General features: G+C 31.8%; 2 protein-coding genes across 2 annotated transcripts; both read left to right on the top strand.

Moving 5' to 3' along the window:
- The first annotated feature begins 1,161 nt into the window (after positions 1-1,161).
- LOC131653061 (protein S-acyltransferase 8-like) lies at positions 1,162-9,191 on the top strand. The gene is made up of 5 exons (XM_058923099.1): positions 1,162-1,485; positions 4,806-4,991; positions 7,208-7,513; positions 7,651-7,884; positions 8,481-9,191. The coding sequence occupies exons 1-5, from the start codon at positions 1,444-1,446 to the stop codon at positions 8,973-8,975; spliced, it is 1,263 nt and encodes a 420-aa protein (XP_058779082.1). The 5' UTR covers positions 1,162-1,443; the 3' UTR covers positions 8,976-9,191.
- A 1,004-nt stretch (positions 9,192-10,195) lies between these two features.
- LOC131647507 (uncharacterized) lies at positions 10,196-10,854 on the top strand. Its single transcript, XM_058917403.1, has one exon. It carries the CDS (start codon positions 10,259-10,261, stop codon positions 10,772-10,774), a length of 516 nt encoding a protein of 171 aa, XP_058773386.1. The 5' UTR covers positions 10,196-10,258; the 3' UTR covers positions 10,775-10,854.
- Positions 10,855-11,233: the final 379 nt, after the last annotated feature.

The raw sequence follows: 11,233 nt of genomic DNA, 5'->3' as shown, positions 1-11,233 counted from the left end.
TTTATAAAATGTACTTAGTCATTTTGTTTAATTAACGATGAAAAAATTCAAAAAATTAATTATTAAAATTCGTCATTGATTAAGCGAAAATAAGTAACATAATACGTTTTGAAGAGTTAAAAAATAATTATAATTTATTATTTTAGTTTAAGAGACTAAAATGAATCTCAAAATTTACATTCGAAAATAAAAAATATTAAAATTAAACTAAATTGATGGTTAGTAAAAATTACATTTAAATCTTATTGTATATGTGTGAGTGAGGCAAGTCAACTAATATTTACAAGTTGGGCTACTATTGATCAAGAGTTCAACTTATACAACAACATTAAGTTGTATTTTTTGGCAGTGTTTTGTTGTAAGTAAATTGTTGATACTTATAAAACAAAAAAAAATATTACACATTCAAATAATAATTTTATTCTTTTAAAATTAATAATTATCAAATAAAAATATTTTATGGTTTATGTGTCTACCTTTATCATAAATATGAATTTAATTGATATATATATATTTATGGTGCAAAAAAAATTTACACTGTCTATTAATCATGACCATTAGATTTTAATTAAAATTTAATTTTTATTTTAATTATTTATAGAGTAATATTTATAAATGATTGTGATGTAAGAAATTTACACCGACAATACATAAATATTAATAATAAATAAAAAATATTAAATTGAGAATTATATAAATAGTAATAATTAAATAATATTTAAAAAAAATAAATCTTCTTTAAAAATTGACTCATTTAAATTTTTTTATAATAAAGTAGCATAAAAAGAGAATTAATTTGTTTCTTTTTTATTTCTTTTTTCCTTCTTTTACATGACTGAATTCAATTGATATATATTAATAATGTAAAACATTTTACACATTCAATTAATATTAATATATGTTAAATGTTTGAAAATGTAAAACTTTTAAATACATTATCATACAGTCAAATAATACCAAATTAATATTAATTAAAAATAATATAAATAATGAATATTAGTATTAAAAAACAAATTAAGATAGGGTAACTCTTACTGTAAAAAAAATAGGGTAACGTTTCTTCAATTTGTGTTGAGATAGTGAAATTGAGAAATTCACTGGTAAAAGGGTTCAGGTTTTGATTCAGGTCAAATAAAACACATACCTCGTGCTTCTTTTATTATTTATTTCACTTTCCTTTTTATTTTCTCCTCTCCAAAAACCTGCGAATTTCAAACCCAAATTTCCCCATCATATTTAAATAAATCAAACCCAATCTCTCTCTCTCTCTCTCTTCAATTGCATTTTCAGCGGAAAAACCCAAATCGGAGTTTTCTTCTACAGTCAAGTTTCAGATTCTGACCTGCGGAATCGTGGAATCCAAGTGCCGTTCAGTTTCGTGTTGGTGAAATGAGAAGGAGAAGTTGCATGTTGTGAGAAGAAGTTTTGCGTCAAAGCTTCTTTATGGCAGCTAATCGCGTTTATGAAGCATGGAAAGGAAGTAATGTAATCTTCTAACCTTCTTCTTTTTATTGTTTTTATTTCTTTGCTGATTCTGAAAAATTTAGCTTTTAATGCTTGATTATTTGGTCATGGATATGGTCTAGATTTTTTTTTTAATGTTTGGTTAGTTGGGAGAATTCAAAGTGTGATTTGCTTGATATAGACCCTATTTGTATAAACAGGTTATTTGCAGCTTATAGCAAATTATCGTTATAATCAGTTATGTATAAGCTGTTTCTAAAGTTTTTTTTTTTTTGGTATGTTATTTTTTGTTTTCATAAGCTATCAACTTGTCAACAATGTCGTTGTCATAAGCTGCTTTCAGATGTACAGTATTGATTGGTTTTGATTTCTAAAGATGTTTTGTTTTTGGTTGAAAGTTTAAAGGAAGAGTGATGAGGGAAAAACTTTAACTTCATAGTTTTGGAACTGTGTGTGTGTTTGTGATCTGTTTGTATGTATATCTGGGGAAGTGAGATTATGTTTTTGGAATGGAAGGAACAACTTATACGAACAGGTTCAACCATCTTTTGTAACTATTGTGTTGTCTGTTTTTGTGAGGAATTATGACTTTGCTGATAAACTAATAGAGTGTTGATAGCAGTTCTCTGTAAGAGTTGGTTGCTATGAAGCATGAATTCTGACACAGACACTTTGACGATGATAATGTAAAAAAAGTTGGACACTGACACCGCTACATATATGATAGTATTTGAGGTTCATTTATCCATATGTTATTAAAAGAGTTAAAAATATTCTAATCAAAATTTGTCTTTAATTCTTCATCGATTACATTTCTTCAATATATGTTTAACCCTTTTAGACGTGTGTAAAATTTGTCTAAGAGATGTACAAGGTATGTTGAAGTAAAAGAAAATACAATTTTTTCTTGAAACACTTGTCTGACTTTTCCGACACTTGTATGGCTCTTCCAACACGTGTCGTACGGGTGTCATGCAAGTGTCGGACATTGTGATACGCCTATCCCTGGAGATGTTTGTTCTTCATAGGTTGGTTAGAATAATAAACTAATGTCTTTATTTGAATTGATACTATCCCTGAAAGATTATTTGCTGTTTTTCTACTTTCTTAGTTCCAGGAAAAATAGTGTGAACCGATACTAGTATTGTGTTGCATTAGTTAATTTGAAGCATAACTCTCAACTGGGGAGAGCTTCTTTTTCTCGTGGTAATGAGTGATGAAGCTATACAATTTTAACAATATTTATTTGTTTTACTTAACCATCTGTTCAAGGTGCATGTTTACTTTTCACTTACGGAATTCAGAAAGATAATAAGTATCATAACTCGAGATAGGTAATACTATATATGTTTCATGACATGTTTTTGACTGAATTACTGTATTAACTTTTGATATTGTTGATATCATCTATATATTATTATAGATTTTTTCCATTTGAACCAGGAACTTTTAGAAACTATTAAAATCTTAAACTTTTCTTAACGAATTGTCAACATTTTAGTTAACTTGTGCCTTTTGAAATGACCACCATAGTATGTAAGTGATTCTCTGAAGCAGCTTGGTCAATTTGTTTAACAAAAATTTGCAATTTAAGCATCCATTAGAAAGCAGGATATTTTGGTTATCACCCTCCCTCGTGAATGATGTCGTCAAACCCTGATGCATATCATATCCCTATAGTCCTTCACCTTCTCACTTGTAAGACATCACGTTAAAACCAACCTCCACACCCAAATTGGATCACACACACACACACACCACAAATAATCCCAACAGTGTATACATTTTTACTGGAGTTAAGCAGAGATCATATTGCATTTTTGTGACACAATTACGATAAGAATATTATAAAGGAAAGTGTGAATTCCTATAAGAAAAGGGATATACGACTGAATCTATTGTAGTCGTTCTATTTTTGAAAAATTCACTGTGATTATGCCACTTAATGTAGGCCCCAGAAAGTAAAGTGAAGATTACAATTATAATTGTAATTAGAATAGGGTAATTGTATTTGCAATGATATGGTAAGAATATATAGTTAAAATAGGGTAGTGCTTCTTTTCTCTTTAGGTAGTGAATTTCACTGGAAAAAGGATTCAGGTATTCATTCACGTCAAGTAACACACACATTCGTCATTCTTTTTCTTCCTTAGACACTATTTTTTATTTCACTTTTTCTCTCTCTTTCTTATTTATTACCCTTCTAAGAAAACCAAAACCTGCAAATTTCAAACCCACCAATTGCCATTATTGAATAAAAAGGAGAACTTTTTTCTTCTGCCATATGTAACTGTTGTTTTTTTTGTTGGTGTGAAGAATATAGTATGACTATTTATACCATCTTCCTGTTCTCTCATTTGTCATGGCTGCAGCTGGTTTTCTACTCTGCCACGTAGTTTTGTCTTTTAGTAGGGAATTGACGTGTTGAGTTGGTGGAGTGAGATTATATGCTTTCAGAATTGTGCAACTTTGAATGAGTAGTTTGTTTGTCCTCTATTGCAGCTTTTGTGTCTGTATGTGATTATCTGCTTTACTGTAGAATTATCGTGTGAAGCAATATGTTATTCTTGTCTAGATAGGTCTAAGCTGTAGGCTAATTATGGTGACTTGCTATGTCTTATAGGAAAAAGATAAATTAAGAGGTATAATTTGTCCCATTTTTCATTTTTTTTTTTTATTTTCTAATGATGGGTTTTGATTTCTAACACTGTTCGTGTTGTTGCTTGAAAATTCAAATTGGGAGTGATGTGGGAAAAACTTTAACTGGGAGTTTAATTTCTGAATTTAGGTAAAGAGGGTTTCTATCATTCACTTGGTGTATATAAACAAATATCTTGGAATATCTACCATGCTATTTAACTGCATGTTAAAATATCTTCAGAATATATGTTAAAATCCGAATATACTGTGGAGCAAATTCTTTATTTAATTATTATATAAGCAATATTCACATTGTTAACAATAAACACTATTGATTATGTTTGCTGGTTTGTTACCTTATTTTACTGGGGTTGGTAAATTTATTACTTTATTGGTTTGGGCTTGAAATAATATTTTTCTATCACATGACCTAATTATTTTTATAAATAGGATCATTCGGTTAATATTCTCGACACATCATGATAAACCATATAAATAGTCTCTTATTACGAATCTCTATTCTATCTTTTCTGTCCCTATGATTTCAACAAAAAACTACTTTTCATGTTATTATTTTCCTGTAACGACACGCTTCTGTCTTCTGGTAAATTTAAGAAGTTTTACTTTTAAATGAACTATTATCTGTCATATATAGAAGTCTTAACTTATTTCACTTCAAAACTTCTTATAATCTTATGCAGAAATTCCTGTTTGGAGGAAGGTTGATATTTGGGCCTGACGCAAAGTCATTGCTTATCAGTTTGGTGCTGGTCATAGTTCCAGTTATCATCTTTTGTGTATTTGTAGCAAGGCATCTTCGGCATGAATTTTCTTCATATAATGCAGGATATGCTATTTTGGTGGTGGCAGTTCTCTTCAATATTTATGTAAGGTTTATATAGTTTTTTTCTTTTTCTGTCATTTGATGTTTTAATACTCACGTGTAGTCGCATACTTGAAACATATATGTTAATGATCTAACTTAAGTGTTAATATTTGTTAGTATTTAATGCGGTTAGTTGAAAATATTCTACATTGATTGCAATCTTCTAAATCTAACTATGTGATGATTGTTTGCTACTATAGTATTGTTGATTAGGGTAATTTCAGCTTTAATAATTTTAGTTATTTATTCTTGAAAAGGAAATATGATTTCTTCCTAAAATCTATTTGTTCATGGTATCAAAACCTCCATGAGAGTCTTGCATAGCTCGTTTGCATATGAGCACCCTATATGAGGTAGTGAACAAGACCGTGAGAATTGACCAAATAGGCCATATACATGCCAGATGCAGCAAAATATTAGGTGAACATGCCTTAACAGCAGTAACTCCACAGATATAAGATGCTGTAGTTCCACAGCCAACCAGCCCCTTGAAGTTGTGAAACCAAAACATTATCAAACCATATATTTATATTGAAATTGCTTCCTAAAAAGGTTGATCACATGACCTTGTGTAGGCCACACAAGACAGAGTCCTTTGATTACCGTTGGAATTGCCTCCTTTATTACGGTCCGCCCCTAGTTGCCTAATTGTGGCATTTGGCTTGCCTTCATTGCAGCCTCCAACACCTATTTAGTCCTACATTACTTAGAGATAAGGCCTATTTAGTGCTTATAATGCTCGGGCAGCCCTCACCTTACAAGCCGGTTTTGTAAGGTTGAGTTAGACCCAACCATACATTCTAAGAATTACTACATGAACGCTCAAATGATTTTGGGTGTTTGATGGATGGCTGATCTAAGAATGGAGATCCGTCTGAGGCACCAATAACAGATTAACAGCAAGGAAACAAAGAACTAACTAAGCAGATTTAGGTCTAAGAGAATAGTTTAAAAGGCAAAACACCACATTTGTGAAAAAAGTAGGTAAGGCAAAATGTGGAAAATAACACTGGAAGGTAGCACTGCTGGATAAATTAAGGTTTTCTTGGGTCACAAACAGTAACACAGAAACACAATGTTGCTTCTAGAGAGGAACATCTGCAAGTGTTGAGGCTTAAAATCCCAAGAAAACACACTCTTTGAATGTGCAATAAGGACACAACTAAGGATTGAAAAGGAGAATAAAATGCTGACTGTGGCCATAACTGGTGCTTAGGAAAGTGAAGACAACTACTAGAAATTTAAACAGTAAAGGTACAACAAATCAAAGGTGTTTCAAAATCTCTTCGGCAGAAAAACATTGTTCTAGTCATGGAGAATAATACAATTATACAACTTTAGTATGGTATTGAAAGCAAGAATGAGAGAAAACTGTTATTAGGCTGTACGCATTTTTTGCTCCTTTTTGATTGACTTACAACATTTAATTAGATATCTAAGCTACTAATCACTAGTTACCAAATCAAAAATCACTGATTATTCTAAACTAGTTGATTTAAATATATTTGATATGTATTGATGAATCAGAAAGATTTTTGATCTTTATGAATGACTAGTACTCAGTGTCCTGAGTTATTGTGTGAATCTATTGAACATTTATCTGTTTTTTCTTTCTGGCTCTTTGCCAGCTCTTTTTTTTTTTTTTTTCATTTGCAGTATTTATTCGCTCAATATTTTGTTTCATCATGTTGCTATCTAAATATAACTTTCAACTAGAAGAAATCTTTATTTGGTGAAACAAACTTTAATGTTATTAAAACCCTTTGTTCTCATATTAAGAAGAAATGATACGACTTGAAAAACTTTAATGCTCACATGTGAGATTCACCAGACGAGGTGTGCTTGCTAACACCTTCCCTTATTCTCTCTAAGATGAGGATCAAATTTGAAGATCTTTCCAATAATTAAGCACCACTATAAATGCTAGGGATGGAAAGAATAAATGAACCGAGAATAAATGCATAAAGTGTCAGATGCATGCAATCTTATCCCAAGTCAATGGCATAGCAAAAAAAATGTTGCAACTATTAGTACATTTTATTTTTCCAATAATTGCTAATTTACTAAATTAAGGTTTTTGCCTTTTTAATTATATGATTTCCTTTCATTTAACCTACATTCTTAGGAAAATCTCGTTGAGATATTGTTTTCCTTTAAACTTTTTTTCCTGATTTCCTGGAGCTTGATGCAATTTAACCCTATGATTTATGTTTATAGGTGTTGATACTTCTCTTTTTTACTTCTGCACGCGATCCGGGCATTATTCCAAGGAATTTACATCCGCCCGAGGAAGATTTCCGTTATGATTCGTCTGTTTCTATTGACATTGGGGGACGGCAGACACCAAGCCTTCAGTTCCCTCGAACAAAGGAGGTAATGGTCAATGGCCTTCCTGTAAGAGTGAAGTATTGCGAGACCTGTATGCTGTATCGTCCTCCTCGTTGCTCACATTGTTCCATCTGCAACAATTGTGTTCAACGTTTTGATCATCATTGCCCTTGGGTTGGCCAATGCATTGGACTGGTATGATAGCTGATATCCACCATGATATTGATTTTATGATACTTGTTTTTTTCCATATTGTTGTTCCTGGCTCATTACATGTTTTTGCTTTCTTGTTATTTCAATATTTATTTATACATGGTTTTTCCAATGTGCAGAGGAACTACCGTTACTTCTTTATGTTTGTTTCTTCGGCAACTCTTCTATGCATCTATGTGTTTTCGATCTCAGCTTTTTACATCAAGGTTCTGATGGATCATAATCATGGGACAGTGTGGAAGGCAATGAAAGAATCCCCTGCATCTGTTGTACTAATGGCATATTGTTTCATTGCTCTGTGGTTTGTTGGTGGACTAACTGGCTTTCATTTGTACCTTATTGGTACAAACCAGGTCCGTTGATTTCTTTTAAATTTCTGAATCCAATAGAATGTTTATGGTTTTACCTCTTTGTTCATCGAGCTTGCAGAACTAGCGCGTAACATTGCAATAAACGATGTTTAGTAGAAGTTTTCTCAAATTGAATTACTTTGAAGATTTTTTAAAATATCTTTGATGTATTTTTCATTCCTCACGCATTTCCTTTCATCCAAACAAATGGTGTACTTTAGGGTTGGTTCTTCTCTATTTTCTTCTCAATCCTAACTTGGAAGATGGTTTAAGCCTAATTCATTTGTACCCAGATATTTTTCGTAAATGGCCAATTTTGTTTAGAAAAGGTGTGTCTCTGTCGGTGTCGGTTGTCCAAAATTGACACCGGCACTTGCGGTTACGTTTAATTTATTCATTTTTTCAAATTGTTACTGTTCTCAACATGTCAGTGTCAGTGCCGTGTTTCCAGTGTGTTGCTTCATAGATAGGTTCTACATCTACATATGTTATCTGATAATACCGGTTGTTGGGTTTTCTTTAAATTTATTTTGGTTCTTAAATGATAGTATTGTGTTTGAAGAATATCTTCATCCAGGTGATTAATCTTTGTTTTGCAGACCACCTATGAAAACTTTCGATACAGAGCAGATAGCAGGGTCAATGTTTACAATCGGGGTTGTATAAATAATTTTCTCGAAGTATTTTGTACAAAAGTGCAGCCTTCAAAAAACAATTTTCGAGCTTTTATTCAAGAAGAGGTACAGAGGCCACCTCCTCAAGTTGTTTCCCCGGAACTGGAACCAGATTCAGGAGGAGATCATCGTTCTAAGGTTGAAGATGATCTAGACATCGGTGAAGACCTATTGAAGATATCACAGCGCCGGAATATTGAAGGATTTGATGAAGAAATTCGGAGTAGAGGGAGCAATGGACCTTACCATAATACTTCCGAAGGTGATTCAGTTTTGGGCTCAGATCGTCGAGCTCCAACAGTTCGATCTGACGAAAGGCACTCAAGTAGGAGAATAAGTGAAAGCTGGGAAATTGCACCAGATGCACTTGCCAATTCAAATGTAACTGAAACTAGAAGCTATGTTTCTTCGCGTCATTGATTTCAGTTTCTTTGATGTTTGCACAACATATCAACTTTAGGTGATATGGTTTTACTTATATATATAAAAAAAGTTGGAATAGGAAATATTTTCTTAATCAGAGTTTACCATTATAGGAATGTGAATTGAATTGATTGAGGCATTAATTAGAAAAACTTATGACATTTTTTAGTAATCTTGGCTCTTGTAGTAAATTATAGGAATGTGTTTGTTCAAGTTGTGTCTTGATATTTTTATTTTTTTCCTAACAATCTTTGCATTGCCTAGCAAGCATAATTCAGCTGGGAAAAGAGTTACTCACACACTAAGCGTGTGTTTGTTTACGCTTTTTTCCACTGCCACCGAGTGTTTAAATGCATTTCTACTATGGTTTTGAGAAGCTACAAAGTGTAACTTCTAGTAGATGTGGTTTTTTTTTGTTTCTCACCGTGATTCCAAACATGTGCTAAGAGGTTTTGGGTCTAAGAGGTCTTGGGTTTAACTTTTCTTGCTTTAACTCTGGAAGTGCTCTTTGAGTCTTGAGGTTGTTTTGATTCTGGTGAATCTTGGATGGATAATCAGTAAGTATTTTTGTAAGTGCTATTTAAATCAATCTTGAGGTTTGTCTGGTGAATCTTTGGAGTCTGATTTATATAAACTTTATTCTACTTAAAAAATCTTTGTACTGCCTCTTTAGTAAAGTTTATTCTTTGTAAATAACTTTTATCCATGTTGAAAAAGTTCTCTTCTAACTAGGTATTAGGTTTTGTTGAAATTCTCTTTTTTCATGCAAGGAAAAAGTTCTCTTCTAACTAGGTATTAGGTTTTGTTAAAATTCTCTTTTTCATACAATTGATGCAATTAGATTTTGTTAAAATTCTTTTATCCGTGATATTTTGGTAACAAATCTATAAGGGATTTTCTGTTTTAAGTCACAAAATAATCTAACAAAATAATGGGATTTCTTTTTTGCATTTTATATTGTTGATTTTAATATTAAGTGCTTTCACGTGGACACATTAATTTTCTTACAATCAAACAAATTAAAACTAACAACTTGTTTTCTCACCTTTCATAACTTGTTGCTAAAATTAAAATAACTTAATATATAAAAATAGCAAAGATGAGACATCAATACACCTAAACCAATCATTAAGTACTAAAAATACATCCACTAGCACAAAAGTACTATTTTTTAATAACTTAAAAAAAAAAATCATAAATATAAATTATCCACCCTCTCCATAATACCAAAGAACTTAGAATTCACCTTCATTCACCACAACAACAAAGAAGAAAAAAAAATGAATCCATCAAAACTTTCATCTTTGTTGTTCACCCTTTCCTTGATCTTCATTTCCCAAGCATCATGTGCATTATATGAAGATGTTTGCAAAGGCGCGATGGAAGACAGCGCCCGATGCCTCCAGGTTCTGAAAGCCGAGCCACGCATTGCCTCAGCGAAAAACGAGATGGAGCTATGCAAACTCGTCCTGGAGTTCGCACTCAAAAAGGGAACTGAAGCTCAGAAATACCTAAAGGAAATGATGAAAACAAACCCTGCAGCCGCAATCAAAGATTGCGCGACTACACATTATGATGAGGTTGTTGAATCATTCAAAAGTTCGTTAGGTGAATTGAAAGTTGATCCTATAACAGCTAACTATGATGCTAAAGTTGCTGGTGATGGTGCCGTGACTTGTGACACTGCATTGGCTAGAGAAAAGATTAACATTCCTGCCATTTCTGCTCTTAATAAAGAGATTAAGTTGATTAGTAAAATTGCATTTTTAGCAACGAATAAGCTTCCTGAACCATAAACTGTTGCTATATGTATGCATATATTTGTTAAAAGGCGAGGGGATGGAAATTAATGAAATAATACCTATGGTTTAAGTAATTTGTTTAAACTGATTATTTTATTGTTTAATATGTTTATTTATGCGGTTATCGTTATCGGTTTAGTCCAGCTCTAAAGTCCAACACTAATTATCACTAGACCAACTAACGATTGATAAAATGATTTTAATTTACTTCAAATTACCATAATCCATTGTCATTAAAATCGGAGGGTTAACATCAAAAGAAATATAAATAAAATCATAATTATAAAATCGGTTTGTTTTTATTTTTTTAAAAATATTTTTATAGCATAACATATTTTTGTTAAATTTTTTTACACAATTAAAAAAAAATTACTTTAGTGAAATATGAAAATGGGTGACGCACTGACAGTGTTAAAAGTTTTACACTGTCAATTAATCACGACCATGTATCCC

The sequence above is a fragment of the Vicia villosa genome, linkage group LG2 (assembly GCF_029867415.1).
Source record: "Vicia villosa cultivar HV-30 ecotype Madison, WI linkage group LG2, Vvil1.0, whole genome shotgun sequence".
NCBI lineage: Eukaryota > Viridiplantae > Streptophyta > Magnoliopsida > Fabales > Fabaceae > Vicia > Vicia villosa.
Note: the sequence above shows the minus strand (reverse complement) of the source record. Positions and strands in the feature narration are given on the sequence as shown.